The 26,773-nt window shown below is 39.2% G+C and overlaps 1 protein-coding gene across 3 annotated transcripts; it reads right to left on the bottom strand.

Moving 5' to 3' along the window:
• Positions 1–19,288: 19,288 nt before the first annotated feature.
• Positions 19,289–20,766, bottom strand: pou4f2 (POU class 4 homeobox 2). Of its 3 annotated transcripts, none has more exons than XM_085355804.1 (3): positions 20,693–20,766; positions 20,541–20,599; positions 19,289–20,247 (listed from the first exon to the last, which is right to left on the bottom strand). In XM_085355804.1, exons 1-3 carry the CDS (start codon positions 20,764–20,766, stop codon positions 19,289–19,291), a joined length of 1,092 nt encoding a protein of 363 aa, XP_085211930.1. The 3 variants fall into 3 exon arrangements, with proteins under 3 accessions (XP_085211930.1, XP_085211931.1, XP_085211929.1); XM_085355805.1 differs by having other exon boundaries at positions 20,541–20,584; positions 20,678–20,766; XM_085355803.1 differs by having other exon boundaries at positions 19,289–20,218; positions 20,545–20,766.
• Between the last annotated feature and the right edge of the window lie 6,007 nt (positions 20,767–26,773).

Raw genomic sequence — 26,773 nt, forward strand, 5'->3', positions numbered from 1 at the left:
GTCTAACTGAGAAGTCCCTCCAACAGCACTGTATGTGAAATTGTTATTTTCCAGTGCATTACAGGAACATTTTGTTTTTAGATTAAACTGGTGACTTCTTAAAAATAAAATCTGGATTGAAAAGTCACAAACCCTCTCTTTCAGCATTTCTCAGTGTTAGAAGGCCTGCGTATGACAACTTTTAGAAGATGATAATGCAAAACTCACACCAAATTTGCTGAGGTAAGAAAGTAACCATGATTTTTTTATATACTTAAAGTAATTATAAGTGTGTACTTTTGTCTATTTTTGCTTCCACAAATTTTGATGCGAAAATATTCCAGAGACACCAACTGATTTGCAAAATGCACAAATCTGATCAGATCTCTCGAAACAACATTGTGTAAGCTGAAATTAAACTATATGGACTCCACTTTTCGACGACTAGTTCAGGTGCTAGCCACCTTATATTTAGGGACTACTTTTTTTTGGTAATAAACTCCATCTGAGGTAGGTGGGGCAGAGATGGTTGCACAAAGTGTACACTGGAATTTCGGTGAAAAATCTCAACTGCACTTTTTTAAGAATAAGAAAAAATTGCTTTGATTAAAGGTAAACGTGTTTAATGCTTTGGATTTTTTCCTTATCAATCACAAGTAAAAATTGTTATCTGGAGTAAATTACTATTCAATAAGATTTGACCTACATGGGAGGCTTACGAGCAAAAATAAAGGTATCAAAACAATCATTAGACTAAGCCAAAGATTGCCAGTACACACTGAAATAAGGTACGCTGGACAGAAGAGTCAAAGATAGAGCTTTAAAGGCACAGCTAACTGTTTATCTGCTGGTTGTAACCTTGTCCATCTCAAAATGTGAGAGTGTTTGAATAGCAATTCTTTAATCTATTCATGCGCTTTTACTTTTTAATACACTATATATTTTTTTTTCTACAAACAGAAACAACTCTGAGATCAGTTGTGTTGGAGAGCAAGACAGGCAGGTTGAAAAGGTCACAAGTCGTTTTGCTTAGTTCGGTATTCGTGTGACAGAAACAGAGTGCTACATTAACTGCCGTGTAGGTGGGAGTGGGTGGACCTGAAAAGACCCGATAGCAGAGTTTAGTGACAGGAACATAGAGGGAAGCAGATGAAGGAGACAAAAACCTAAGCAGAAGTGGGTGTTGTGACATCATCCTCCCCTTCGTTGTTTCCTTACGAGCAGCGTAAGCTGCTGTGGCCTGCTCTGTAACATCTAGACTGCATGTAATTATCAAGCCATCAAAGCCAAGCTGCTGTGCCAGTCATCTTATCAAGGGTTAAGGGGACACACTTGTCTACAGCAGTACTCTGCTCACATCTCTGGCCCGAGCGTATCTCAGCAGTCTTTGCTAATGACTTGTAGCCAACAAATTCCTAAGACTCTCAGGTGGCTTCCTCCAACCAAGCTCTGTGCGATGATGAAAAGCCTGAGATAAAATAAACTGACAGTTGCAACTCATTGCGAGGTGCAGGCAGCAACCGAGCAGCAGCTGAGACCCTGGGAGCCCAGCACTCCCTCTCTTTATTTCATCCTTTCCTTCATCACCCCCTCCATTCTCCTCTGCCCTCCTCCTGTGTGTCTCAGTGTGTATGTGTGTGTGTTTGGCTGTGTGTGCAGGCATGGCAGAGGGCAAGCGTGTACATTTGTTGCGGTATATTTAAATGCACTGTCTGTGGTATTGTGTGAGTGCACATGTGGGCATCAGAATGAGAAAATGCAAGGGCGGATGAGTGTGTTGTTAGGGGGGAGAGTCCAGGGTAACTACTGGGAGGGGAAACTAGATGCCCCTGCCACTGTTCCCTAATTAAAGCCCATTCCCGCCTTTTTGATTTCAGTCCATTAAGCAAAAAACTGCGGCCACCCCTCTCTCGCTTCCACACATGACGCACTCCAATCAATACACTCCCACTGGCTGCCTCACTGGGTGCCTCAAATGAATAGATTGGAGCGCAACATTATGTCTAATTGAATTTCGCAGAGAACGCCATGTAGAGCGCTGTTGCAATATTGCATATTTCTTTAAAGTTAAAAGAAAAGATTTCTTTTATTTTACATTTCAAAAATATGCTTTCTTCGTGACAAGACTGAAAAAAAAATATGATCATAAAAGTACACAGAAGTTGTTGTTGATATGTTGTTAGGCTCTAAAATCATTACTTACATGTATCTTAATACATGATTAGCTATAATGTCTTGGATAGTATTATTTGGTTCTGTATACCACTGAGAGACAAAGCTAAAAAAACAAAAAACTAGCTATCCACTGAGGTCAGCACCACAAAGGTTCACATTAGCACATCAGGCCCCGGGAGAGAGTCTCCTCCTGGCTGGTGGCTGTGGGGGGTTCAGTCAGGGATGGGGGGGAGGCTGGCAGATGGTTCAGTAGTATGTCTGATGGATGGACTGACAGACCGATGGATGGATAGATGGATGGCCCTGACTCTTCTGTTGTGTGTATTGTCTCTGTTTCTACACATGTGACATTTATATGGACTGCCATCTCTACTCTGGAATGTTTTTATCCAGTTGCACTTCAGTAACAATGTGGTAATAATGGGTTAATAAAGCAGAAACATGAAGGTAATAATATGGAAACAGCAAGTTATTACCATCTAAATACCAAAGCAATATCATTGTTCTTCTCTGAACAATGATTTCAGTTGAGGAATATTACACAGAAATATAGGTTAGTGTCACCTTAATACAAGGTCAGAAACTGGTCATTACACATAAACCACTTCACATGTTTTCAGGCAATGATCACATAGTTAGTAGGTTAGTGACCAGTGACCAGTGACCATCAACACACAGCTGTACCTTTTTTTTTTTACAGGTTATAATAATTAATACAAATATTTCCTCATAATTTTGTCATAATATTTCCACATTAATAACCTCAGTTCCTGGCCAATTATTACCCAGTTACATACATTTCAGTGTAACATTACTCAGCTATAATTGTTGTTGATAAAAGAGATTACTCGGCTGACGTAATAACTGCAGTAATAACTTAAAATTTCAATATTATTATCTTGCTTGTTTCCTCCATATTACCATGTAATTATAAAACTCTAACAGAAAGTGCTACCTTTTATCTTTGGTTCAAACATGAAGGGAAACTTTTAAGCGTACAATCCATAACGGCTTTAAGTTGGCCTTATGTAAAGGCTCCATATAAAAACGACCAAATATTAGATTTGGATTTCCATGTTTAAAGTCAAAATTGGCGGTATATATGAAAAAAAAATTATAATTCTATAGGAACACTTACCAGCTTTTCAATTGTGATGTTCAAGTCATGGTTGAATTCTGTGTTCATAGTTATTGTGTCAATTTATTGGTACTTTGTTGACTTTCTAAAATGTAATTTTTGTAAAAAACAAAACAAAAAAAACATTACAATCATAATTATAATTACAATATTACAATACAACTTTGAAATCCCTTCCTGGTTCCACTATGATCGGTCTTCTGTTCAGATTTTGGTGATCCAGTCATTACAAAATGTAGATGCTGTTTGAAGACAATGTCAGAGACATGATGCATTACAGATTCTTTTCTAACAAAAAAACTGACATAAAATTTTATGTGAAGTGCAGGAAAATAAAACCAACCAAACAAACAAACAAACAAAAAGCTCATATTTGAAAAAATAGTTAAATCCATTTTAAGACACGTATCAATTTGGGCTGTGTAATATTTATCTTTGCAATATTTGGCAACATATATTGAAGTTTCATAATGAGGATTAGATACAACTCAACCAAAGCTTACAGCCTCAACCTCAATTTCCTGGATGTCACAGTTTCTTCTTTCCTAATTGATTTGTTCGCCTGTGCCACTGAGTTTCTGTTTGAACATCTCATTGTGTGCCTTGAGTGGCCGCTGCAGCAGTTCCCATGCCAATTAGCACAGTGGCTCAAAGCAGGTGCCAAGGCAAATATTTAGCTAATTATCAATATTTAATAGCATTTCTGCACTGGCTCCTTTCCTAAGGTCCAGCAGATGCTATTAAATCTCACCCCATAGATACACAGTTATGACACGTAATAACTACTTGAATATAAAAGAGATTAATAATTTAAAGAGAGCCAACAAATTAGGACCATCATTAAAAAACTGGGCTTAAAACCATTTTGCATAAAACCAGCCCAGTTCAAGGTAATGCCAAGGCTTTCCTGATAAAGAATTACAGCATTAATTCAGCAAAGTGAACTTATTGCTCCTACTCCCTCTCCGAGATCCCTGGAGCATTCAGAGTAGAGGAGTGAAATGATAGCATTCATGGGCACAGTGGCGCCTATTTCCATTTCCCCCATCAAACCTAGTCCGAGTTTTGAGTGTGTGTGTTGTGGCAGAAGAGAAAGACTGATCCCTTTATTATTATGGCGCTATTGCTAAAGTCCCTGTGAATAGCATGCTTTTATACTGAAGTTTCCCTCCTCTAGAGGGGTTGAAGGGGCCCATTTTTACAAGAAGTGTTTACATAAACAGAAACTTGGACACGTACTGTGAACTCTCTGGGTCATCGCTGGATATACATGGAGAAATCACACCTTTGATGTGGATATATTGACTGGTATTTTAATTGACTCCCCAAGTGGTGTCAACAGAATATCATCAACCATTGTTTGGGGGGTTTTTACACCAAATGTCTATCACGGCTTACGAATGATGCTTTGTGGTAAGTGTGCAATCATACTTTACATTATATTTAGTCACAATAAAAACAGATAGACAGTTACAAAACCCATTACTGATTTTTTGTAATCTTTGGACTCTAAAGCTGCATTAAAAATAGACACAATTCTGCAAAGAATTCTGCATGTGCTCAGGGACACTTTGTCAGTAAACACAGTTTATCACCACATTCATAAGAGTGTTTAAAAAAATTCAAAACAATGCTGTTGAAAGAAAAAACTTACCTTTTAGATTGATTAAGGAAATGGGCTTAAAAGCAGGGCTATCTGGCTTGTTGTTAGCACAGTTCAAAAGAAAGAAGATATACCTGTATGGGTCTAAACATAACACTGATTAGTGCGAATGTGTTGTGGTGGTTAGCACTGTTGCCCCAGAAAGGTTAGGATGGTCCAAGATTCAACTCCAGTGGTCGTCTAGGGCTGTTTGGTGTAGAGTTTGTATGTTCTCTTGCCTGTGTAGGTTCATTCCAGGTACGCCGACTTCCTCCCACAGTCTAAAGACATGCAGTCAGTGGGGTTAGGTTAATTGGTGATTTTAGGTTGCTCACAGGTGTGAACGTGAGTGGTTGTCTGTCTCTCTGTCCAGGGTGTACCATACTTCTCGTCCTATGGTATTTGAGATGGAGCGCCTTCATTATTTCTACAATGCCTAACCACATTAAGCGTACATTACAACAGCATGACTCCAATATTCCCGACCTGATGTGAAAAATATAACAATTGAATTTTAGGAAACCTGTTCTTAACATCAATTTATAAAATTAGAATAATAATAAAAAATGCATACAATTTATTAGCGTCTGCAATAAAAATATTGTTTTGACTAGGTTTTTTTTGATGATTTTCAAGTCTTTGCTTTCTGTTTTTATTGACATTTCCTTTGGAAAGAGAGTTGTACATTAAAGTGTGTATTTAGAATTCCTGTTCAATTCCCTCTGAGCAAACAGTTTGTGCAGACAGAGCTGCACCAACTTGCAAGGCAAATTCTTTTAATGGAGCATGTTGCTGGAGGCACCATTGCTTGCTTGTGTGATATTACCATTTACCTGCTGTTTCGAATTTTATTTGAATTGGGATGAAAAGGTTAGGAGAAGATATGTAAAAGGCAGGCGCATTTTACCTCCAGTTTTTTTGGGTTTTTTTGTTCCCTGCTGCCGCATTCATGCCGATCACTTGACACTGCATTTTATACTTCTGTATTTGTGTGTGCCTTTTGGGATTCAACCTGTCTAGAATATTTCCCAGAAGACATCCATGCAGAGGGCAGAAAACATCAATCGGCCATCTGATGCCTTACACACTGGATCTGTGTTCATACGATGAGGTATTGTCAAATGTTTTAAATCTGACATGAAATTATGCATTTGGTAGAAACCAGTAGCTCATTTAGGTCAAATCTTACGACTTTGTAAGTGTTTAAAGAAGCAGTTATCAAGAAAAAGCAAATTAACCCTTCTATCAGTTTAAGTTCATGACAGATAACAAATTACTTCATATTTACTGTGTAGCATCTATCATTGCTTTTGCATTTACAGCAGTTTCACATCAGTACTCTTCAATCTATCACTTTATTCCTAAGTGAAATAACTCAAAACTATCTAATGGATAGCGATCAAATACTCTGTATGTTTGACGTTTGCTTTCTTCCAGCTCTTTATCTTCCACTACTAGAAGGTCAAAGGTTTAACTTACCCACTGAAATGTTTCAACACTTGCCCAATGACATTAAAAATAGATTTTTTTGTGTTTAAACATGCCAAAAGCAGGACAGCGAGCCACCAAAGATGTCAGTAGATATGTCAGTTCTGTTTATTAGCATGAAGGATTAAAGAAATTGAGAAGATCACACTTTGATTTGTTGCACTGACATTTTTCCCTCTGGAACCATTGGAGAGGTCTTCATGGAAGAATGTGACAAACTTTTCAATAAATAAATAAATCTTCAAAAGGTAAATGACAAAGTTCATTACAAATGATCACAGATTAGAAAACACCACGTGACGAGAATATGCTGACATTGAAAAAAAAGCATGTTATTGATATTTTATTGTGAGTAAATGCAAGAACACTCTTTTTTGTTGTTGTTGAACATGAAAAAATTTGAAATCTTCTTGCTCCATAGTTCATTGAAACATCCTTTAGAACTCTTGCTGAGAAATCATTGTCCATTCTTTGTTTAATGGCACTGCCTGTCAGCCGTAGGAGAAACCGTCTTCCCTTAGAAATCCCTGAAAAACTAAATTCTCTCAGTCATCTCTATGTACTCTAAATTTGATATACTTGGTCATGAAGCAACTTTTATTGTTTCAATTTAACTTTATTTAAATAAATGTTTGTATTAAGTACAAACAAAAGTAAATACAAAAGGAAGAACTATGGGGAGAATTGTAAATGCTTACAAAGCACCTAGTATTTTTTAAACACAGACAATAAATTGGGCATATTGATATTCTCCCTTCAGGATGCCCAAATGTCCAGTCCAAACTCCCTTGAATTTGTGGTCCTTGAAGACTAAATATGCTTGAAACATAAGGACATCAAAAAAGACCTTCCCAAGGACAGACATCTACAGGTATAAAGGTATAAAAAAGGCTGTTTTGAATTTAAGTATTAAAATGTACTGTGTGTGAGACCTTAATGAGACAGAAAAAAAATTATACAAGGTCATCGTTGGTATGAACAGAAATTTCATCCCTTTGGGGCAGAAAAGACAGAACTTTTTGTTTTAGCAAACTGCCCATCAAATAAGCATAATTACCATCAGAATTCATACAGTGTTCTGAGACTCCTGAAGGCAAGCCGCCCCACTCAAATTAGCAGCTCTGATAAATCACCATTAATTAGCTAATAAAAGCCAGCAGGTGGTTCGGAGCCCAAAGACATTCCCCGGTTGTCTGAATTATGTATATTACAGCAGTGCACTGATAAAGTAAATGAGTAGTGGGAACAACAGATAGGCGTTCTGGAGGGCCCTCATGTAGGGATAATGCTCCACTCAAATCTCCTGCAATCCCACCCAAAGGAATACAAGTGGCTCTGACCCCCACTCAAATCGCATAACACACAGGGCTCTTGTGTGAGGCGTATTTGTACATGGATTATGTAGGCAGAATACAAAGTTTGATTTGCCCACCCTGAATGAAGAGCTTGTAAAGATGTTATAATGTCATTACAGAAACATAAGGCAGAAAGGAGAAACGTGCATTGATTAAGGCATGATGACCTCTCTGCATTGAGCTGGTAAGGGCAGAGTGAATTTTTGATGATCAGCATCATTATACATAAAAAAACAACCACTTAAGGTCCAAAATAAAGGTGTTTTTAAAGCAAGTTATCCTAAAATTACAAGTACAAAAATAAACTAACAGTCAATAATGTAGCAGGTATTGTAATTTATTTAACGTTGCTAACAACCGTGTAACAAAATATTACATACATTATTACATCTTGCCAAAGGTGTATTTTCTTAAAGTTTATCCAAACATCATTTTAAGAAGCAACATCTTATTGTCATTCCTGGGCTAAAATGTGTCTTCTGTTGCGCCGGTGACTGCAGTCAGTAGTGATGTCACTGCATCCTGGACTACGCTGTACATTACTGCAGTAAGGTGAGAAGGTAAACCAATGGAGGTTTGCAAAAAACTCTTTAAAGACTAATAATATAAAATAAATGTTGAAATATATCCTTTTCTTCCTCTTTGTTTATAGCAACGGTATCACCAACCATAACATGTGTATCACATTGTCGAGATATTCACACCTGTGTGTGATAAAGGCAACGTTTGTGTAAACACTTTTCAATGTGGGGTAATAATGATTCAAAACTCCACGGGGCTCCATGGCAAGTTTGACATCAGTCATTTGTTCTGAACAAAATATATGAATGTGTATGTAAATATCCTTTAAATTAAATGTGCTCTAAAAAATTATCAAGAAAATAATACATTTGTACAACATTATTGTGGACTTTTAAAACAAAATGAATCACACCACCTACCTTTGGAGCATACGTAGCACAAGCATCCACTTCACATAATCCCTGTGATGTATCATTAGTGTGAATAGGTGTTAATGGAGGCTAAATCAACATGAAATAGCCTGATATCTGTTTAGCTGCAGGAACTTAGCTAATCACTTCTGTGTTTTATGTTAATTGTATAGATTACCAGATGTGATTCATTTCATGTCGATGAACTGTTTTAGTTTTTTGCACATTATAACCCATCTTCACTATTTTGAATGCCGTCGCAACCAAGTTTCCCTGTCAGTAAACACACTCAGAAATCTAGTTTGCTTCGTTCCTCCTTGGGTAAATGAGCTCTTTTCTCTGGGTTAGATGTCCTGAGGCAGCCACTTGGCAGAGGGTGAAAGAAATGGCAAAAAGGCATCAACACAAGTGGGACATGGGAGCAGATGGGACACTGATTGCAGTGTTGTTTACAGCTGTTGAGGTCCTTGCACATTGCTATATAGAGGTCAGAAACTATGTCTGTCTACCACATGATACAGCAATGCCACGGATGTGTGCAGGCATCTCCAAAGCAAATATCCCTGTCAGTAAAACACACTTATAAGGAAAACTAGCATGGTAACTTGTATATTCCCCCCCCCCCCCAGAAATGTGCTTGTTTTGGGCGGCTGTTTTGGTCAGACAGTACAAGATTTATTATTTTTTCAAAGTGCTCCTCTGAAAAACATGGAGTCTGCACCTGCTTACACTTTTGATGCTCCCAGAAAGTGTGAAAGAAATAAAAAGGACAACAGAGAGTGAGAAAGTGAGAGCAACTGGAAGGAAAGCCATCCAACACAAAGGTCTTTGACGATCGTTAACATTTCTTTATGTTCGCATTGAATCACTTTATATGGTTTTACCAGGGACGTTGTCTATTCAGAAATGCTCCATCAGGGTTCTGACTATAGTCTGTATCTCAAGCCATAATAGCCCAGAGCGGCATTTGAAATATATCCAAAGTAATCAACCTTTTGCAAAGGCACCTCAGAAGCACACATTTCAACAGCACAGTGTAATCTAATATATTGGGTGGCATCAACTTTCTTTGCACAGACATTAGTTTCATAGAGAATGGAGTATTTGCATGGCAAGATGATGTAAGTTTTAAGCAATAAAAATGCTATATACCTCTCATTTCCATTACCCTAATCGACATACTGTTGGAAAAATGTGAGCTTCATGGTCAAAAAGAAGCTTTTCTGATTTATGTTGTCATTTTTGGCATTATGTACTTTGTGTTAATTTCAGTGATGTTAAAGAAATATGTAATTCTCTGAGGGGAGACTGTGCCGTCTATTTCTAATAACGCATGACTAAAATGTATGTGCGGCTTGATCGAAAGCCTGTCACAAATTTCTTTCACAAATTTTTGTAATTGTAAATATTTTTTTCCTGTAAATCGTGAAATAAGACTGATTTAAAAACAATTTAAAAATGATTAACAACACAGCACAAATAATATATATCCCCATGCTGAACCGCACGTATGAGCAGTACTCATCTTTGCACAGTGTGCAGACTGTAGTGTAGTGATTTGTGGCTCCTACAAACTAAAGAACATAAAAGCGGGGAACAGACATAAAGCACTATGTGTGAGAAGAATAGAAAACTTAAAAGGTTTCATTAACTGAGGGAAAGAGTGTGTGCGATTTTTGTCCACTACACCCTCTGTTTCTTCATTGGAAATCTTTCAATAGAGTTCACGCCAACCACAATGACTGTGATGGCTGTGAGACATGAAGCGCTTGTTTTTGGTGTAAAATTATCTTCTTTTTTTTATCTTGGAAAAAGGAATGACAGGAACAGCATGAGAGACTTTCACCTAGGAAATTACGGGTTAATGTCCCCTGTATTTTCTTTATTTTCAGTTCTGTGTGGTATCATCACTTTTTTTACATTACTTTTACATTTACTTTCATTTTTTTTAATTTAATTTTGTTTTCAGTTGCTTTTAACTTTTGTTTTTCCTGGCTCATTGATCTAAGGGCAATACTAAGGGCCCAGACGAAGGAAATTTCACAAATTTTTGTAATGTTTGGAATTAAGAAAAAATTTATTCAGGCTTCCATTTTTCATTTTGCTAGGTTGCTAGAGTGATCTCTTCCCCACCGTGTTGCCTAAAATGTAAACATCTAAAAGTTTTACTGCCTTGAAAGTGTTACACTGTGTGGACCGACATAGTTGGTGCTGTTCTACAGAAATGAGCCCAGTTTAACATTTTGCTGGTAGACTGGGCTATAAATGCATTCCAGTAGTTAATGTATTTTTTAAAAATGAAAACATTTTTATTATTCCCAACCCCTCCCTCTCCATCTAATCTCAACTGTCTCTTGTTTAGTCTTGGTTCTTCCTCCATTAAAAAAAACCCAAACCTTTTCTTAATATATGTGTTTTTAATCAAACAACAAAAAAAAGGAAACAGTGTTTTTGTATTGTTGGACATAAGCTTTGAAACCACTGAGGTCCATAACCTCTGGGATTGTCAGTGGAGAAAGGCAGTCAGCACTGTTTCCATGGGGGTGTAATAATCATACGGCTTAATAATGGCATATTGCTTTGATTATGGTACGCTGGCCAATGTGGGTGTGTTATGTAATGCCTACAAATTCAGTCCAAACATACAGTATTTCCATGTTTGGGGTTTGAGGTTTGTGTGCATGTGTGTGTGTGTATTCTTATTGGTGCTTTGAGATGCATAGCCATTGAGGCCATAATTTAGTCCATTATGTCCTCTGGTTTGCAGTCGTAGCCCGAGGCCTCTGGCACTGAACGTTGTGTCATTTGCTACCAACTGGGTTTTTGATGAGAGTGTGTGACCTAGACGCCTCATCCCTCACCACTGTCTCATTCCTTTTATTTACATCTGTCTTTAGCATTCTAATTACTCTCTTTATTGCTTTAGCCTGGAGGAATCTGTTATACTGGAGAAAAAAAGGACTAAGGACACTGGAGTTTTAACCAATAATAAAGCAGCATAACTCCCATTACCCATAGGCAAAGATTGGGCCTGTGAGGCTCTTATTTTATGGGCTTTGGGCAAGATACCCACAGACAGTATTCTCATTCCAGGATGTATATTGGAAGGATCTATTTGCTTTTCTGATTTGTGAATATCAAAGCAATTTTAATTTCGGAATCATGCATGGTGAAAAGGAAACGCTTTTTTTCCTGAAAATAAAAAGGTTTATAGATTTTTTTTTATGGTGATGCCATCAGACTGAAAAAAGATCATTCATTTGACTTGTGCATTTATAGATTTGCCAAAATTTAAATGAAGGGATGATCATTTGAAACATATCAGGCTGTGGAACATGGTGCGGTTTGTATTTTTGCTTCCACCCAGGAAGAGTACCACGCAGAGTACACACGCTGCACACTGTCTAATCTTTATTTTTAGACAATAGGAATTTAAAAAACAAAAACTTTTAAATTTTCCGTCCCTTCCCACCAAATTTTATGAAATAGCATCGAGTGCAGGCACAGCAGTCTTTAATGAGCTCTCAACTTTAAAGACTTGAAGGATATTAACAAGCTGCTTGACAAATGGTGCTTAGAAGCACATTAAAGACGCAGCTAATGGTGCGCATAATGACGGCTAATTTTCGATCAGATATAAATTAGAGCCCCCAACAGTTATTTGCCTTAAGGACTTTATGTAAATGATTCTGTTCTGTATAAACTGAAAACTGAGAGTGAGTGAGTGAATGAGTGAGGGAGAGAGAGAGGAAGAAAGGGAGAGAGAGAGACTAACACTCCTTGTGGGTATGATTAATAGATCTGCAACAGAGCACGGCTGTCAAAGCCCAATGAACACACATCCACTAGACAGCTCTACCACCTTCTCATTAAGGTCCAGTCTCTAAGCGGTCTACAACTTACTCATTCAGAACACCAAAACAGCCTCTGAGAACAAGGAAGTGTAAAACTCAGTGGTCGCAAGGAAGGAAGACCAAGCAAAAGGGAACGCTAGGAGGAGGCCTGCCGGTCCATAAACATGTATACACATCCAGTGTTGTTAAATATTTGATAGCTGAAGGCACTTTATGGCATCAATTTATATGTTAGGTCATAATACATAACAGTATGATGACTTGATGTGCCTGAAATTAAATGATGAACCCATTTGGTTAATAGCTCTTATATTCATGCACAATATGGCGAATCTGCAGATTGAAATCTAGCAGTCTGAGGTCAACGGTCTTAGTATATGGTTTTGTATTGTTACTGCATGAGCAGGGGTTGTACACAATTTATGTAAACTGGACCTGGTACAATGAATTTAATTATTTTACTATCTTTTCTATTTGCATTGAAAATGTAATAAGAACAATGTTGACACAATGATTTTAATGCTGACATTAATATAAAAATATGGATGAGTAATTTTTATATACCATGATGAGAGCTTGATTTTTGTTATTTTTAATTTTTCAGTTTAGCCCTTCAGAGAAGAACCATTGTATCATTTCTAAAATATGCTTCATATCATCACATGACTCCACACTCCTGTCACACACCCTTATGAACTGGATTTTTCTGTGACACATAACACAGAGAGTTCAGGTTTTACCACATTTCCACAGCATTGTGTACCTTTGTGATATAAATTCACGGAACGGTACGTGAACTACACTTTACAAAAATCTGAAAATCAATATGTTCAAGGATCAGTGAAGATGATATCGGGATTACAAAGCCTTAATTGAATATTGCTTCAAAAGTAACTAATGAGGATTTTTTTTAATATTGTTTAATGTTTAATATATACCAAAAATATAATTCTTTGGTATATATTTTTACACATAGTCAAGTCGATTTCACTAAAATGATGTGTTTAAAATGTTCAAATATATTTTCCCACCAAGTAGCTTTTTATAGCCTCCACTGACGTTACAGTTAATTACTATTCCAGATTTTGCACCTGCACGCCCCTAGCGGTACGAAGCTGTATTGCAAAATGCATGTGGATATTTTTTTTATGACGTAATGGTGAACTTTATTACAACAAGAGATTAATTTGTACCACAGCAGGCTCTGGATCCTAATAGGAAGACTTTTGAGGATATAATTAATTATTTATTGTTATCTATATTGACAAACCCTGCTCACATCCAAATGCTAAATTTATTTAACACATATAATCTGTCCTTCATAAAGTCTAAAACATGCTCACCATGTTGGAGATAACTGTATTGAAAGAGTCTAAGTGGGGGGTAGACATTATTCCCCCTCAAGCGAAAGCATTCAAATATTCATTTAGTTTCATGAGGAAAAAATAAAATTCACAAAACTGCACCAGCCTGACAAACAATGAAGGCAAAGAAAGAAATCTTTTTTTTTCCTTAAAAGAATAAAAGAAAGTTTATTGTTTTCATTTACAAATGTAGGGGAGATGTGAAAACGCTCTGGGGGGTGGGAAGGTAGGAACTTGGTTTAGCATCCCAAATCATTGTTTTGGTGTTAGCCAAATGTCAGGGGTGACTGTGGCTTCTCAACACCCACCCTCTAATCATGCCCCTGAGCTATTTTAGTTGAAGGCTATGAATGTTTCCTATGCTATTAAATTAACGGGGCTTTTCTTTCTGTTTTTTTTATTTTATTTAAAAAAAAACTATTTTTCCCCTCACAGAAATTGTAATTTATAATTTCTTGCTATGCTACGGTTTTAATTTGCCACTCTTGTTATTGCTCCCGGTTTAGAAATCATCACCTTTCCTTTTATTTCGTTCATCAAAAAATATGAATGACTTCAAATAAAGGTACGAGTTTAAATGCAGCAGCGTCATACATTTTTAATGAAGAGCGTATTCTTGACGCATGTGCGGATAGCGAGTCTTCGTTTCTGGTTAGATTTCAAAATAAAGGCTATGCAGCGCGGGCCTTTTCTGAAAGTGTTCGGGTTTAAAAGGCAAACGTTTTGGCTTCACTTTTTACCACCACACTGGAAAATAAAAATCCTATTTCATGATTATTTACTAAGAAATAAACATTTTATCAGCTTCAAGTTTACAATTTCAGTAAAGTGGATGCTTGCCTAACAATCTAGCCTTACCCATCTGACGAACAACACAGCGTTTAAAGACGTGATGATTTCGGAGTGTGCACGTGGATTTGGGTTGTACGTGCACGTGCGTTAGCTAGTGTATTAGAGAGCGAGAGAGACAGCGAGAGAGAGAGAAGGGCTATGTTTCACTGGCACACAGAGTGTGGATTTCCCTCCTTTGCATGCCATCCCAGATCAGAAAGTATCCCACCAACCTCCTCCAGCCATCCAGTGCTACTCCATCGATTAGATTCTGGGGAACACTTAACAAACTAATGACTATTGATGGCTGATTAATATTGCATCAACAACAACTGATTGGCGACACTATCAAATAGCGTGTGCCGCTTCGCATTCAAGCGGCCATCTGACGGGGCTTTTGTACAGTATTTTGGAGGCGTGGAGCAGCCAACAGATGATAAATACGGGATTGCGTGTTGCGCGGCGCGTTCACTTTATGGCTCACAGTTCGTCTAATTCGAGAGCAGTCGGGTCTTTGAAGGCAGACACTTGGCGTAAATGTACAGTTAAAATATTCTACTCTCAGGTCCCCGGGCGGAGCTCCGACAGTCCCTGGCTTCATTAAAATTTCATCAGTATCCCTGTGAAAGAGGGGGGAACTGTTCTGGGGAAAGAGAAAAATAAAACAGAGGGCGTAATTATAACAAAAGGAAACAGCGCTGCCCTTTTCGTTTTGTAGAAGGCTCCCACGGTGTCTTTCTTACGCGTGTGCTTCAATGTATGGAGCCCGTGCAGCGTGGTCTGAGCAGACGTGTCTGTGACTTTAAGGTAAATTGTTTTGGCTCAAATGTTTATTATATATATATATCGCCTTTATGTCTAAGAAGAAAAGAAAAAAAACAGACCTTCGATTTTCTTCTTTGTGCTTGGGCCTTTTCTTTATGTGTGTGTGCGTATTTTTTCGGTGCTGGGGTCACATTGATTCGCTATCAAAGAATCCAGATCGATTTTCGCCCAATATGTTTAAACCAAACAGGCGATAGCCGTCTGGTTAAGAAGCTGCCCGCTGCCTGCCCGTCTGTCTGTCTGTCTGTCTTCCTGTGCAGAGCTGCAGCAGCGAAGCTCACTGCATAAAGTTAATTTCAATTCCCGATGAGACACTCACTCGGCAGCCCTCCCTGACCAGCGGTAATTAACAGGGATGGCTAATGACTGCTTAACTCGCTCTTCATAATTATCTGGTTTTCATAATTCGATGTGTAATTTAATAATTCGCTCTTATTAACGTATTAAGTGAATGGCTCGTTTAGGGGAAATTAGAAGCACTCACCAGGAGCATCTTTTAATTGATGAACCATCACCGCTGTCTCATTAATAGGGTCGTTTTGATACCCTTAATATGTCACGAGGGTGGCGCTTCAGCATATTTGGTTTATGGATGAGTTTTCTTTTTTTAATGAAGGCGCTGCTTTACAGATAGGACTAATTTTAATGAGGTGTGTAAATACAGACGAACGGTACACTCCTCACATTTAAATTAATTAAGATATTAGTGGATCTTTTATGTCATTTACACGAAATATTGTTTGACACTCTTTGGAAATACTGCATGTGTAAAATAATATTTTTTAAATCTATAAAAATATGTTGAGAATCACCTGATGTAATTTTTCTAAAGCAGATTTAAAGTATTTAAAAAGTCATCTCGTTTCATCCTGGGTTTTTTGTTTTGTTTTACTGTTATAATGAGTTTGAAGTGATCCAGAAACAATCCCATGAAAATGCATTCCACGTGATGTAAATAATTGCTGTAAAGGTGGATGACAGGTCTCAGAAATGCTAATATTTGGCTCCTCCGGCCTGTCAGGGATCTGTCCATGGTGCTGAAACGCTTGCTCAGCGCTCAGCAAACCAGCAGACCAGTAAGCCCCGAAGACCCCCCACAAAACAACAACAACAAAATATGTGGACATCACATCACCCTCCTCTTCCTCATATCTAACGATAACTACGAACCAAAGGTTGTGCTTCAAAGCCTGTGTGCCCGCATGCACGAGCGAAGCATGTTGGAGTGTGTATTTAAATAGAGTCGGGCACGTTGGCAGGCGAGCTGTTTTTCTGGCGGGCTGACATCTGGCAAGTCTGCGCTCCAGGGACCTATCTAGCTCTCCACAGACCCCCTGATTAGGCTCTAATAGAATATTAGCATTTGCTCTCAGGTAAGGCAACAGTGAGCTACATAAGCTGGCAGCAAGTCAGTGGAGACGCCACGTGTGTCTTTAACGTTGATGGAATAGAGGGGAAGTGGTTCCTGTAGGGCCTGCTTTATGTCTAGGCCTGGAGGAGGGTGGCGAAACCAGAAAGGCAAGACGAAGAAGAAGCAGAAGAAGAAGAAAAGCAATTTCACATTTTAATTTTTGGTATTCATCTCATGCTCTTATATTGCCCGGATAAGCCAGAGAACAGATTGGGTATAGGGAGTGGGGTTGGTGGTTATGCCTTGCTCATAAGGACTGTGACAGTCCACATGTTGTGTTATAAATAAAACAACCTGGGCACATTTTGGTACCAACAAGTCATGTCATTTTTTTTTAAAGAGAGAGGTATTTGAAGTAAAAATACTCCAATAACGTCTGCTCTATCCACCAGCCATCTCTAAAAAAAAAAAAAAGAAGAAGAAGAAAAAAAAGAGCTGCGTAGCCCACAGCTAAACCGTTTCCCTCCTCCTCATCAATAAACAAATAGATGAATAAATAAAAGAATATTAATATGTCTGGGAGAGCCACTTTGCACAGTGTAGTCATGGAAAAACGTCCGATTAAATGTTAAAGTTTGTTCTTTAATGAAACACATATTGCAGTTCAATAAATTAATTAATTAAAATTACATGGATGTAATAAATTAATAGAATTATTTAACCAGGGAACCAAAAGCAACATACATTACAGAAATAAGTTACCTCAGCTAAACAGCAATACAGCAAAAACCTGTACGGATATATTTATGTGCATCGACTGGTTCCAATGAAATATTTACATTGTACACGTATACTTCCATGAAGCTGTTTCTTTTTCTCTTCAAGAAAAACAAAAAAACAAAAACAAAAACAAAACATTACTTAAACAAGGTGATTTAACAAGCAACGACTCCATAACGATGCGCGTATATTTATACAAATAAATAGCAGGAGAGGGGGGGAAAACATACATAAAATAATATAAAAACAGAATACTATCTCATATATATCTCGATTGTACCATCTCAGACGTTAAAAGTCGCAAAAACAATTTTGTGACCGTACGTTTTACAGTCGTTTCCCTTTAAACCAGAACAACACGCTTAACTTGCTGTCAGAATTTGATTTTCTCAAGCAAAACGAGGAGGAGGAGGAGAAGGGGGTGGGGTGGTAGTGTGGGGGTGGGTGGGTGGGGGGAAATCCCAATAAATATATAATGAAGTAAACATGACCTCACTCAATAAATACTTCATAAGACACCGGCCCACGCTGGATTGTAAACTTATTGTAGCCGGCGACAAATCAAATTTTCTTTTAAATAGCGAAAAAATCTGTAGAAGCCACCCTGTTTTGATAATCCCACATGAGGCATAATAATAATAATAATAATAATAATAATAATAATAATAATAATAATAATAATAATTAGAATAATATTAACCTTAACTTAATCCAAACCCAGGGTATCTTGAAAAATAGATCCCCGACTTTGAGCACATGTGGTAACAAAAATAAGTGGAATTAATAACACATTTAGACACAAAATGAAGTGTGTGTGTGTGTGTGTGTGTGTGTGTGTGTGTGTGTGTGTGTGTGTGTGTGTGTGTGTGTGTGTGTGTGAGAGAGACAAGGAAGTTATTCATTTACACAAGGATATTTGGCAGTAATCTAATATTAGCTTAAAAGAACAAGTGGTGTGTGGTCCTCTTAATCCCCCTCGTGGACCCTGAATAAATGTCAGACTGCACTGTCATGAACTTGGAGGGGGGTGGGGGGATATAGCTTATCCTATAAGCCAAAAATATAAACACCAATATTCACCAACCAAGTGCTTTGAGTAAAATGGCCCCGCTATTTTCACTTTGAGGGTGGGGAAGGTGGGAGTTCTAACCCAAACTATAGTCACCATTTGAAATGAATTATAAATACAAATTAAAGCGTAGAGTCCTGTAAGTCATACTGCGTTGGCATTAAAAAGGTGAAGCATAGTAAGTGTGGAAACAGTGGTCTTACTTGCTCTGTCAAACGACGCTTTACTTGACTCCACATCTTCCTCTCAGCGAGTAAAAGACGTGACTGGATCTGTTTTTTCTTTCTCTCTCTCTCTCTCTCTCTCTCTCTCTCTCTCTCTCTCTCGAGTTTTTTCTCTCTTTTTCTTTTTTGTCAGTCATTGTTCGATTTCAGGATTTTTTTTTCAAAGTTCAAAGCACAAAGTCATCGATGATTGAAAAAAAACGTGTGAGATAGGAAATATGATACAAATCATCTCTAAACAGTTCCAAGTCTTTTTGAGGGTGGTGGGTTGTTTTTTTTTTTCAGACGCATGCAGAGTACTTCATTCGTTTCTGTTTCTGTCGCTGGTTGCAAAACCAGACCCGCACCACGTTCTTTTTCAGGTCCAGCTTTTCTGCGATTGCTGCGATTTTCTCCGAGGAGGGACGCGGCTGAATGGCAAAATAGGCCTCCAGCGATCTCTTCTCCGGTGCGGCTATTGACGTGCGCTTCCTCTTTTTCTCCGCGCCGTTGAACAACTCGGGTTTATTAAGTTTCTCCCTGTGTGATTTCTCGGCTTCTTCTAGCCACGCTTGCAGGATGGGCTTCAAAGCGATCATGTTGTTATGTGAGAGCGTGAGGGACTCGAATCGGCAGATGGTGCTTTGGCTGAGGGAGCCCACCCCAGGAATCTTCAGACTGGCTAAAGCTGCCCCTACATCCGCCTGGGTAACCCCGAGTTTGATCCGTCTCTGCTTAAACCTCTCCGCGAAGGCTTCCAAGTCCCTTGGATCGGCGTCCACGTCGTTCATGCCCATGTGCGGCGGTAGCCCGTGGGCATGAGCCATGTTGATAGCTGCCTGGTGCATGTGGTTCATGCCCGCCATGTGGGCAGGGTGCGCAGGCGTGGAAACCACCGAGCCATCGGGTCCTGCCATGGCTCCTAGTGCCAGTCCAGGGGTGATGTGATCCAGCAGGTCCCCCTCCAGTGCCTGGTGAGGCTGGTGGTGATGGTGGTGGTGGTGGTGATGGTGGCCAGCCAGGGCGGATGGATGAGAGATAGGCACCGAGGAGGAAGAGGAGGAAGACGACGTGCAGGGGAGCGTGTTCATGGTGTGGTAGGTTGCGTCCGGCTTGAAGGGACTGTGATGTGGTGGGTGGTGGTGGCTCTTGGTCTGCGAGACTATATCCACCGCCGCTAGAGCTTCAGCCCGGGCCAATAAACTCTCATCCAAGCCTCCGAATATATTGCTCTGCAATTGCAAATAGAATGCACACATAACTGTCAGCAGGGAATTCTCCCTCCACTCCTCGGTTTAAAACATTTCCAGAATGTGAAAAAAAGAAATCCTAAAAAAGGAGGGAGCACACAAAACAAGACACATGCAACATCCCAGGTCATAAAAATTAATACGAAAGGCAAAGCCGACTGAATACATAAGTTGAGCAGAGAGGAGGAAAAAAAATATGGAGGTGTTGGGTGATTTGCTGTGCAGACATGAAAAAAACATCAAGCAACGAAAAAAAAAAGTGGGCTGTCAAAATGTGCCTTTAAGCAGTGATTATGCAGAATACATACCGGTGGGGTTGGGAGACAGGCTCTGCGCATCGCCTCCGAGCTGCTGCTGCTGCCGCTGCTGCTGATGATGGTGCTGCTGTGTCGGGAGGATGAGCAGGAGGACGAAGGTGCATTGGAAGTCAGAGTGGAGGACGAGGAGGAATGCAACGAGTACTTGGGTTCGGGCAAGCTGGCGTGGGCCATGGCAAAAGGCTGCTTGCTGTTCAGAGACATCATCATCATATTTGCGGGCGTCCAAGCCTCGGCAAGTTCCTTTTAATAAGTTAAGACTCCGCCTCCTCTGGTCGGGAGTTGAAGCCCAATTGCTTCGCAGGAATCTCAAGTCACTGTCGAATAAAGTGTCGGCTGAAGACGGTCGTCCAACACTGAATCACATCTATTTATTATTGCGCGCGGAGGTAACGGAGAGGCGTCTCGTCTTTTTGTGGCGAATGAGATATCACAGACGCCAACAAACCATGCAGCCGAGCGCCGATGATACCTCTTCCCGTTGTGGACTTGTGGCGTAATGGTTCAAAAACACTTTGTGCCTTTTCTCCTTCAGCTTGCCCCCCACCTTCACAACTACACAATATGTTTTCTTTGTTGTTGTTGTTGTGTGCCTTGGATTATTTTTGGCAGAGCTCCTCATCAACGACGCCAGCAAGAAAAAAAAGTTTCTCTCCGTCTCTTAGGATTTCCAAAAATACTTCAAGTTTGAAAACTGTTGCCGTTCTCGTTGACCTGCTTATTTTTTCCCTTCAAAAGTTTCCGTCTTGATATGACCGTAAGTGAGAAGTAATGGCGATGACAGTCTCTGTATTGTACCTCTTCGACTACGTTGAATGCTGCGGGGACCCGAACTGCCTCTGCTCTGAGGCGAAGGGCAGACTGAGTCTCTCTCCGCCTCTCTCTCTCTCTCTCTCTCTCTTACACACACACGCGCACACACACCCTCTCCCTTCTCTCTCTACAGCGCTCTCAGTGTCTCACTCACTCACACACTCGCACACACACACACACCCTTTTGAGCGCACCTGAAAAAAAAAACCCTTTCATGATTTATTATTCTTCATTAGCCACACCACCACCACCACCACAGCCGCCGCCGCTGGGGACTCTGCGCATGGGCAGTCTGCAACAAGGCATTTATTTCAAATGAATCTACTTCATCACCAACACCACCAACACCTCGTTACCAACACCGTGTCCAATAAAAGTCGGAATCCCGGTTTGTTGTAACAGAAAATATTTATATATTTTTAAAATCTTGAATTTAAAAAATTACATGGAAATATTGAACGCGGAGGGAGCAATGGGAGTAAATTATCACGACGGACAGGGACAGCTCCCCTTTACACAAGTTTTTCCGCTATAGTAAAGGGGAAAAAACTGATTACTACGATAACTAAAGGTTGCACAGAGTTTTGAAACAGGAATGGCAAGTGACTCGATTACTATCTTAGCATCCAAAGTAAAAATCATATGAAATTATACTAAATATATAACCATATTTTGTAATCTTGAAAAAAAAGAAAATACCTGAAGAATCACGAATTGTACCTAATGAATTTTTTTTGTTATTCCTCTACGTTGGAATCTATGCGTAAAGGCTGCACGTTAATGAATGACAATAAAAGTGGATTTTTCCTTTTAAAGTAATGAACACCGTTAAATTGTAAATCCACACACTTGTCATGGCAGCCTATTATCTTATCTCTTTGCTAATTACGCCACATTATCGGTAACGTAATTAAAACGTTTAATCACGTTGTAATTAACAAGGGGTGCCTAATTTATTTAATATGGCTCCGTCTATAGAAACAGCTAATTGTTTTCCAAGTAGCCTAAGCTAAAGGAGAGTGGAAATATTCAATCGTTATATATATATATATATATATATATATATATATATATATATATATATATATATATATATATATATATATATATATATATATATATATATATATAAATCTGTGTTTAGACAGAGATAGACAGAGACACTCGGCCTTACACCTGTCACACTTCTTGTGACAGGTGTAAGGCGATGATGTGTTTGAAAAGATCACTCATCTCCTTAAATGTGTTACTAATATCAAATGTTCGGGATTCCACATTTAATCACTTCCTTTTTCAAAGAACATTAAGTCTGTTCTCATTCTTATAATTAAAGTCTACATCTCGCCGCTCTGCTTTGTGTCTGCAGCTTCATTTTTTAAAAATACAGATATTACAGCCGCGATTAAAAACGCGCTTTCCTGAATACAGCGTGTGTCTTTGCAAGCGACTCGATGCCATGTTCGCTGTTTTTTTTTCTAATGCGCACATACGTTTAATATGTCCCCATGGCTGCCACAACAAGCCTGTTGGTGTTGCTGCACACTGCAAAAGAGCCATCCAGCTGCAGAAATATGTTGTTCCCCAGCGGGACAACAGGCGCTGCTGGAGCCACCTCCAGACTTCGGGAGACAGAGATCAGGCTCGGGAGACATCAAGGAGCAATCAGTGTCTGCTCACATACACCGACAGACTGATTTATGATGAAACTTTAAAGAAATCATTTATATTTCACCACCTCTAAATCGGTGTATGAAAATTTTATCCACAATGAAACACACAAAAAAGTATATCTTAAGTCAAATAAATCAGCCCCAGCTTCTCCCAAGCAATTGACTTTGAAGTGCACTTTCAACACTTTCGCGAGTGTGTTCACAAACCTAAGGCTTTTACTTCCTTTGCCAACAGCTTTCTCACGTTTGAGGGAGGACACAGTGTCAGAATGTTTAACAGAATTACCTTTGAAGGGTCTGTCATGGCAAACAGAAACACAATTAAGCTGCGATTCCACATATTTCCCCCCTTTTCTTTTTAAAGCTGTTATATTTGTTTTACTGTATTGGTTTAACGTATTACTGTTTTGCTTTTTTTTATTTATAGAATTTTTAATTATAAACAACACATTATGTGCAGCATTTCAATTTTTATCTTTAATCATTCATCAACAATAAATAAATTATTACATCTAACTCACGACAATATTTTATTAAAGAAAATAAAATGCATTAATCAGAATAGCATTTCTGATTTTTTCAATTTTATTTTTACACTGTGAAAATATTTTGATGTGTAAATATGAGTTTTTTCAACATTTTCATATAGTTAGCCAAATGCTCCTCCAGTTTTAAATAGTTTTCCCTCCATTTATATCATCACACTGATACAGTAATTTGAGGCAATGTTGCTATTAGGGAAAAAAACACATAGTTGTTTAAGTTGCACATACCTTGCCTTTAAAAACATATAGCCTCAGTGTAATTGTGCAAAAAAAGAAAAAAGAAAAAAAGATTTCTAGCACTTCAAGGATCTTTGCTACATACATATATAAATAAATCTGCTCCATCTAAAAATAAAAGTAAAGCCAAAAAGTAAAACAGGGAGCACATGCAGCAAGGCTTGATATAACTCAGGTGACTTGTTTGCTTTTTTTCTCCCCTCCTCCTCCTCCTCCTCCTCCTCCTCCTCCTCCTCCTCACTCTCTTACTTACATTCGAATCAAGGAGTGCTGCAGAGGTGTCTGTGTGCTTTTACACAAAGACATACTCTTCTCAGCCTCCCTCAGGAGCTCTCCACGTTAACAATCCCAATTACACCAAGACCACCAGAGACAGCTGTTTTTATTACAGAACCGCTCCTTTGTGCCGCCAACAAGGTATCTCCGCTCCTAGACTGAACACAGAGGTAAAGCTCGACTGTGAGGCAGAGGCAGAGAGGAGAGGGAGAGAAGTGTGGAGTGAAGTGGATGAAGTCTCTCGACTGCTCGCAGTGGTGATGCCTTTATTCACAGCTTCCCCCTACCTTTTCTGATCTCGTGGAGCTCTTTACATGCTGGAGCAGAAGGTCAATGCTTGTTGGGAGAGGGTCTACAAAGAGATCAGGATCTAACTCAAGGCAACAGCAAATCACACACACAAAAACGAGAGTGGGGGGTGGGGGGGGATGTGTTTCAGTCACCAAAAGCAGCGTTTTATTTATTCATCTGCTTTACCTGGGAAATGTGACAGGTTCCACGAGGAACATTCCGGCTTTAATGTGTTGTTTAAATGCATACAACAAAAGGTAGAAGCCTTCAGGATTTACTAAATGTCACACACTGTACTGTAGCTCTCAGGCGGAACAAGTGGCTTGCCACTTGAGATAATGAAAGCGGGTTCAAAAACTGCTCCAGAATCGCAGCTCAACTGTAAGCGCATTTGATCTCTCCATGGGGCAAAGTATGAGCATCAACAGTTTGCGAGACAGTCAAATTATGTTTTAATTCAGCTCAGTTCAATTCTACGTATACAGCGCCAAATCACAACAACAGTCACCTCAAGGCGCTTTATATTGTAAAGTAGACCCTGCAATAATACAACAGAGAAACTCCCAACAATCATATGACCCCCTATGAGCAAACACTTTGGCAACAGTGGGAAAGAAAAACTCCCTTTTAACAGGAAGAAACCTCCAGCAGAACCAGGCTTAGGGAGGGGCGGTCATCTGCCGCGACCTAGTTGGAATGAGGGGAGAATGACAGGACAAAAGGCATGCTGTGGAAGAGAGCCAGAGATTAATGACAACTAATGATTTTAGGGGTAGTTTGAGAAAGAAAAACATTTGGACATTTTTATGACTTTGCAGTCCAAAAAGCTGGAGGGAAGGAGGCTTTCTCTGAACTTGACTTACAAATCTGCAGGAAACTATTTTTTCTTTTGCCGCTTGGGGTCAGTGGAACAAGATCTGACATGTTAACTTTAAAAAGCGGACAAATGTGCAGGCAAACGGTTGTTTACACACGAGCAGTTGTAGGACGTGACTGTGTTATTTTTAACCCTACAGTCTCTCTTTTAGCTCTGTTTTGGTCTCCGACTTCTCTTGGAGATATTTTGGGTCTTCTTAGTGTATAAATGTGCAGCTGATTCAGATGCATCCTGTCTTACACTTGATTTCTGAGCTGTTTAGATAAAAATGACTGAAACTGATGAAGGCTGTGAGAATGAACCAAATTATTAGTGATTCGTAAAGGCTGAAAAACAAAAACAACAGAGTCAGCTGATAATCATATGAGGGTTACACCATTGAAAGTATCACCCTTCACGTTGCACACGTTCATTTCAAATATAGAAACATGGTAAAATGGTGCTTTTTAGACTCCACAATTATTTCCATTGTTTATTTATTTGTACATTTACATTACACCGGTGTTGCTAATTTCATCACTTTCTGTTGATTCCTTTACTGCTGCCAACAGCAAAACCAGCTAACCTGGTGTAGTAGTGAAGTCAACCTCAGGCTAAGAGGTCAGGAAAACAAATAACACCAGCACCAATTTCCCTATTACGCACCAGATGCCAACCTTTAGGGGAGAGGCATTAGATTCTGGCCCAGCCCTGCCTATAGGCTGCAGGGCAGCAGATGATAAGGTCAAGCCTCATAATGATGTCACATACCTTTAGGTACTTCAGATCAATATCGAGAGAGGAGCGTGATACCTGACAGTCAGTCAAATAAAGCCTGCCTGGCAAAGGGAAAAGAGAAAAAAAAAACTCACTTTGAGACTGCCTCTGCTGATAAAATGAGATCCTTTCTTTCATGCTGCTTTTGGCAAAGATCACAGTGTAGGCAGGCTTTGTGAGCTCTAAAAATGCGTGGTCATCCTCACATCTGGTAACGTATCCTACAGTTTTGACCACATTTTGCAGATTAACCTTAAATAATGGGACAGAATGAACAAAATTTTACATATGTAACAAAGCACATTTGTTGTTTTTTTTTACTGTAAACTGAATCCGTTTGGTTTATCATCGACTCACACGGCTCTGTAGGATAATATTTGACATGACAGTCATTCCTTTGAGACTTCAAATGGCAGAAAAGGTGCTGGTGAGGAAGGCAGTGCACATGAGGAGAAGAATGCATATGTCAACCGCTATACAAAGTGATTAATGTACCAGGCTGGTTGTAGAATTGTGTCTGACCTGGATGAACATTTCTGCTGCCTCTCTCATTAGTTTGACTGTCCCGCACAGTAATATATTGCTTGTCACTGAGTTGTCTAATGGCTGATGCTAATTGACCTCCTTTCCCCCACTCTCTTCTGCACAAATAAAAAGATTTCCTCCATCCTGTGATGGAGCGTGTCACAATCTGATCCGACAAATTAAAAAGCTCTCTGCTGTCACGCTGTCATCATCCGAAGCCCTTGCCTCAT

This window comes from Diplotaxodon limnothrissa, linkage group LG6 (assembly GCF_057381915.1).
Source record: "Diplotaxodon limnothrissa isolate DT_005_m linkage group LG6, D_limnothrissa_male_GT1.1, whole genome shotgun sequence".
Lineage (NCBI taxonomy): Eukaryota > Metazoa > Chordata > Actinopteri > Cichliformes > Cichlidae > Diplotaxodon > Diplotaxodon limnothrissa.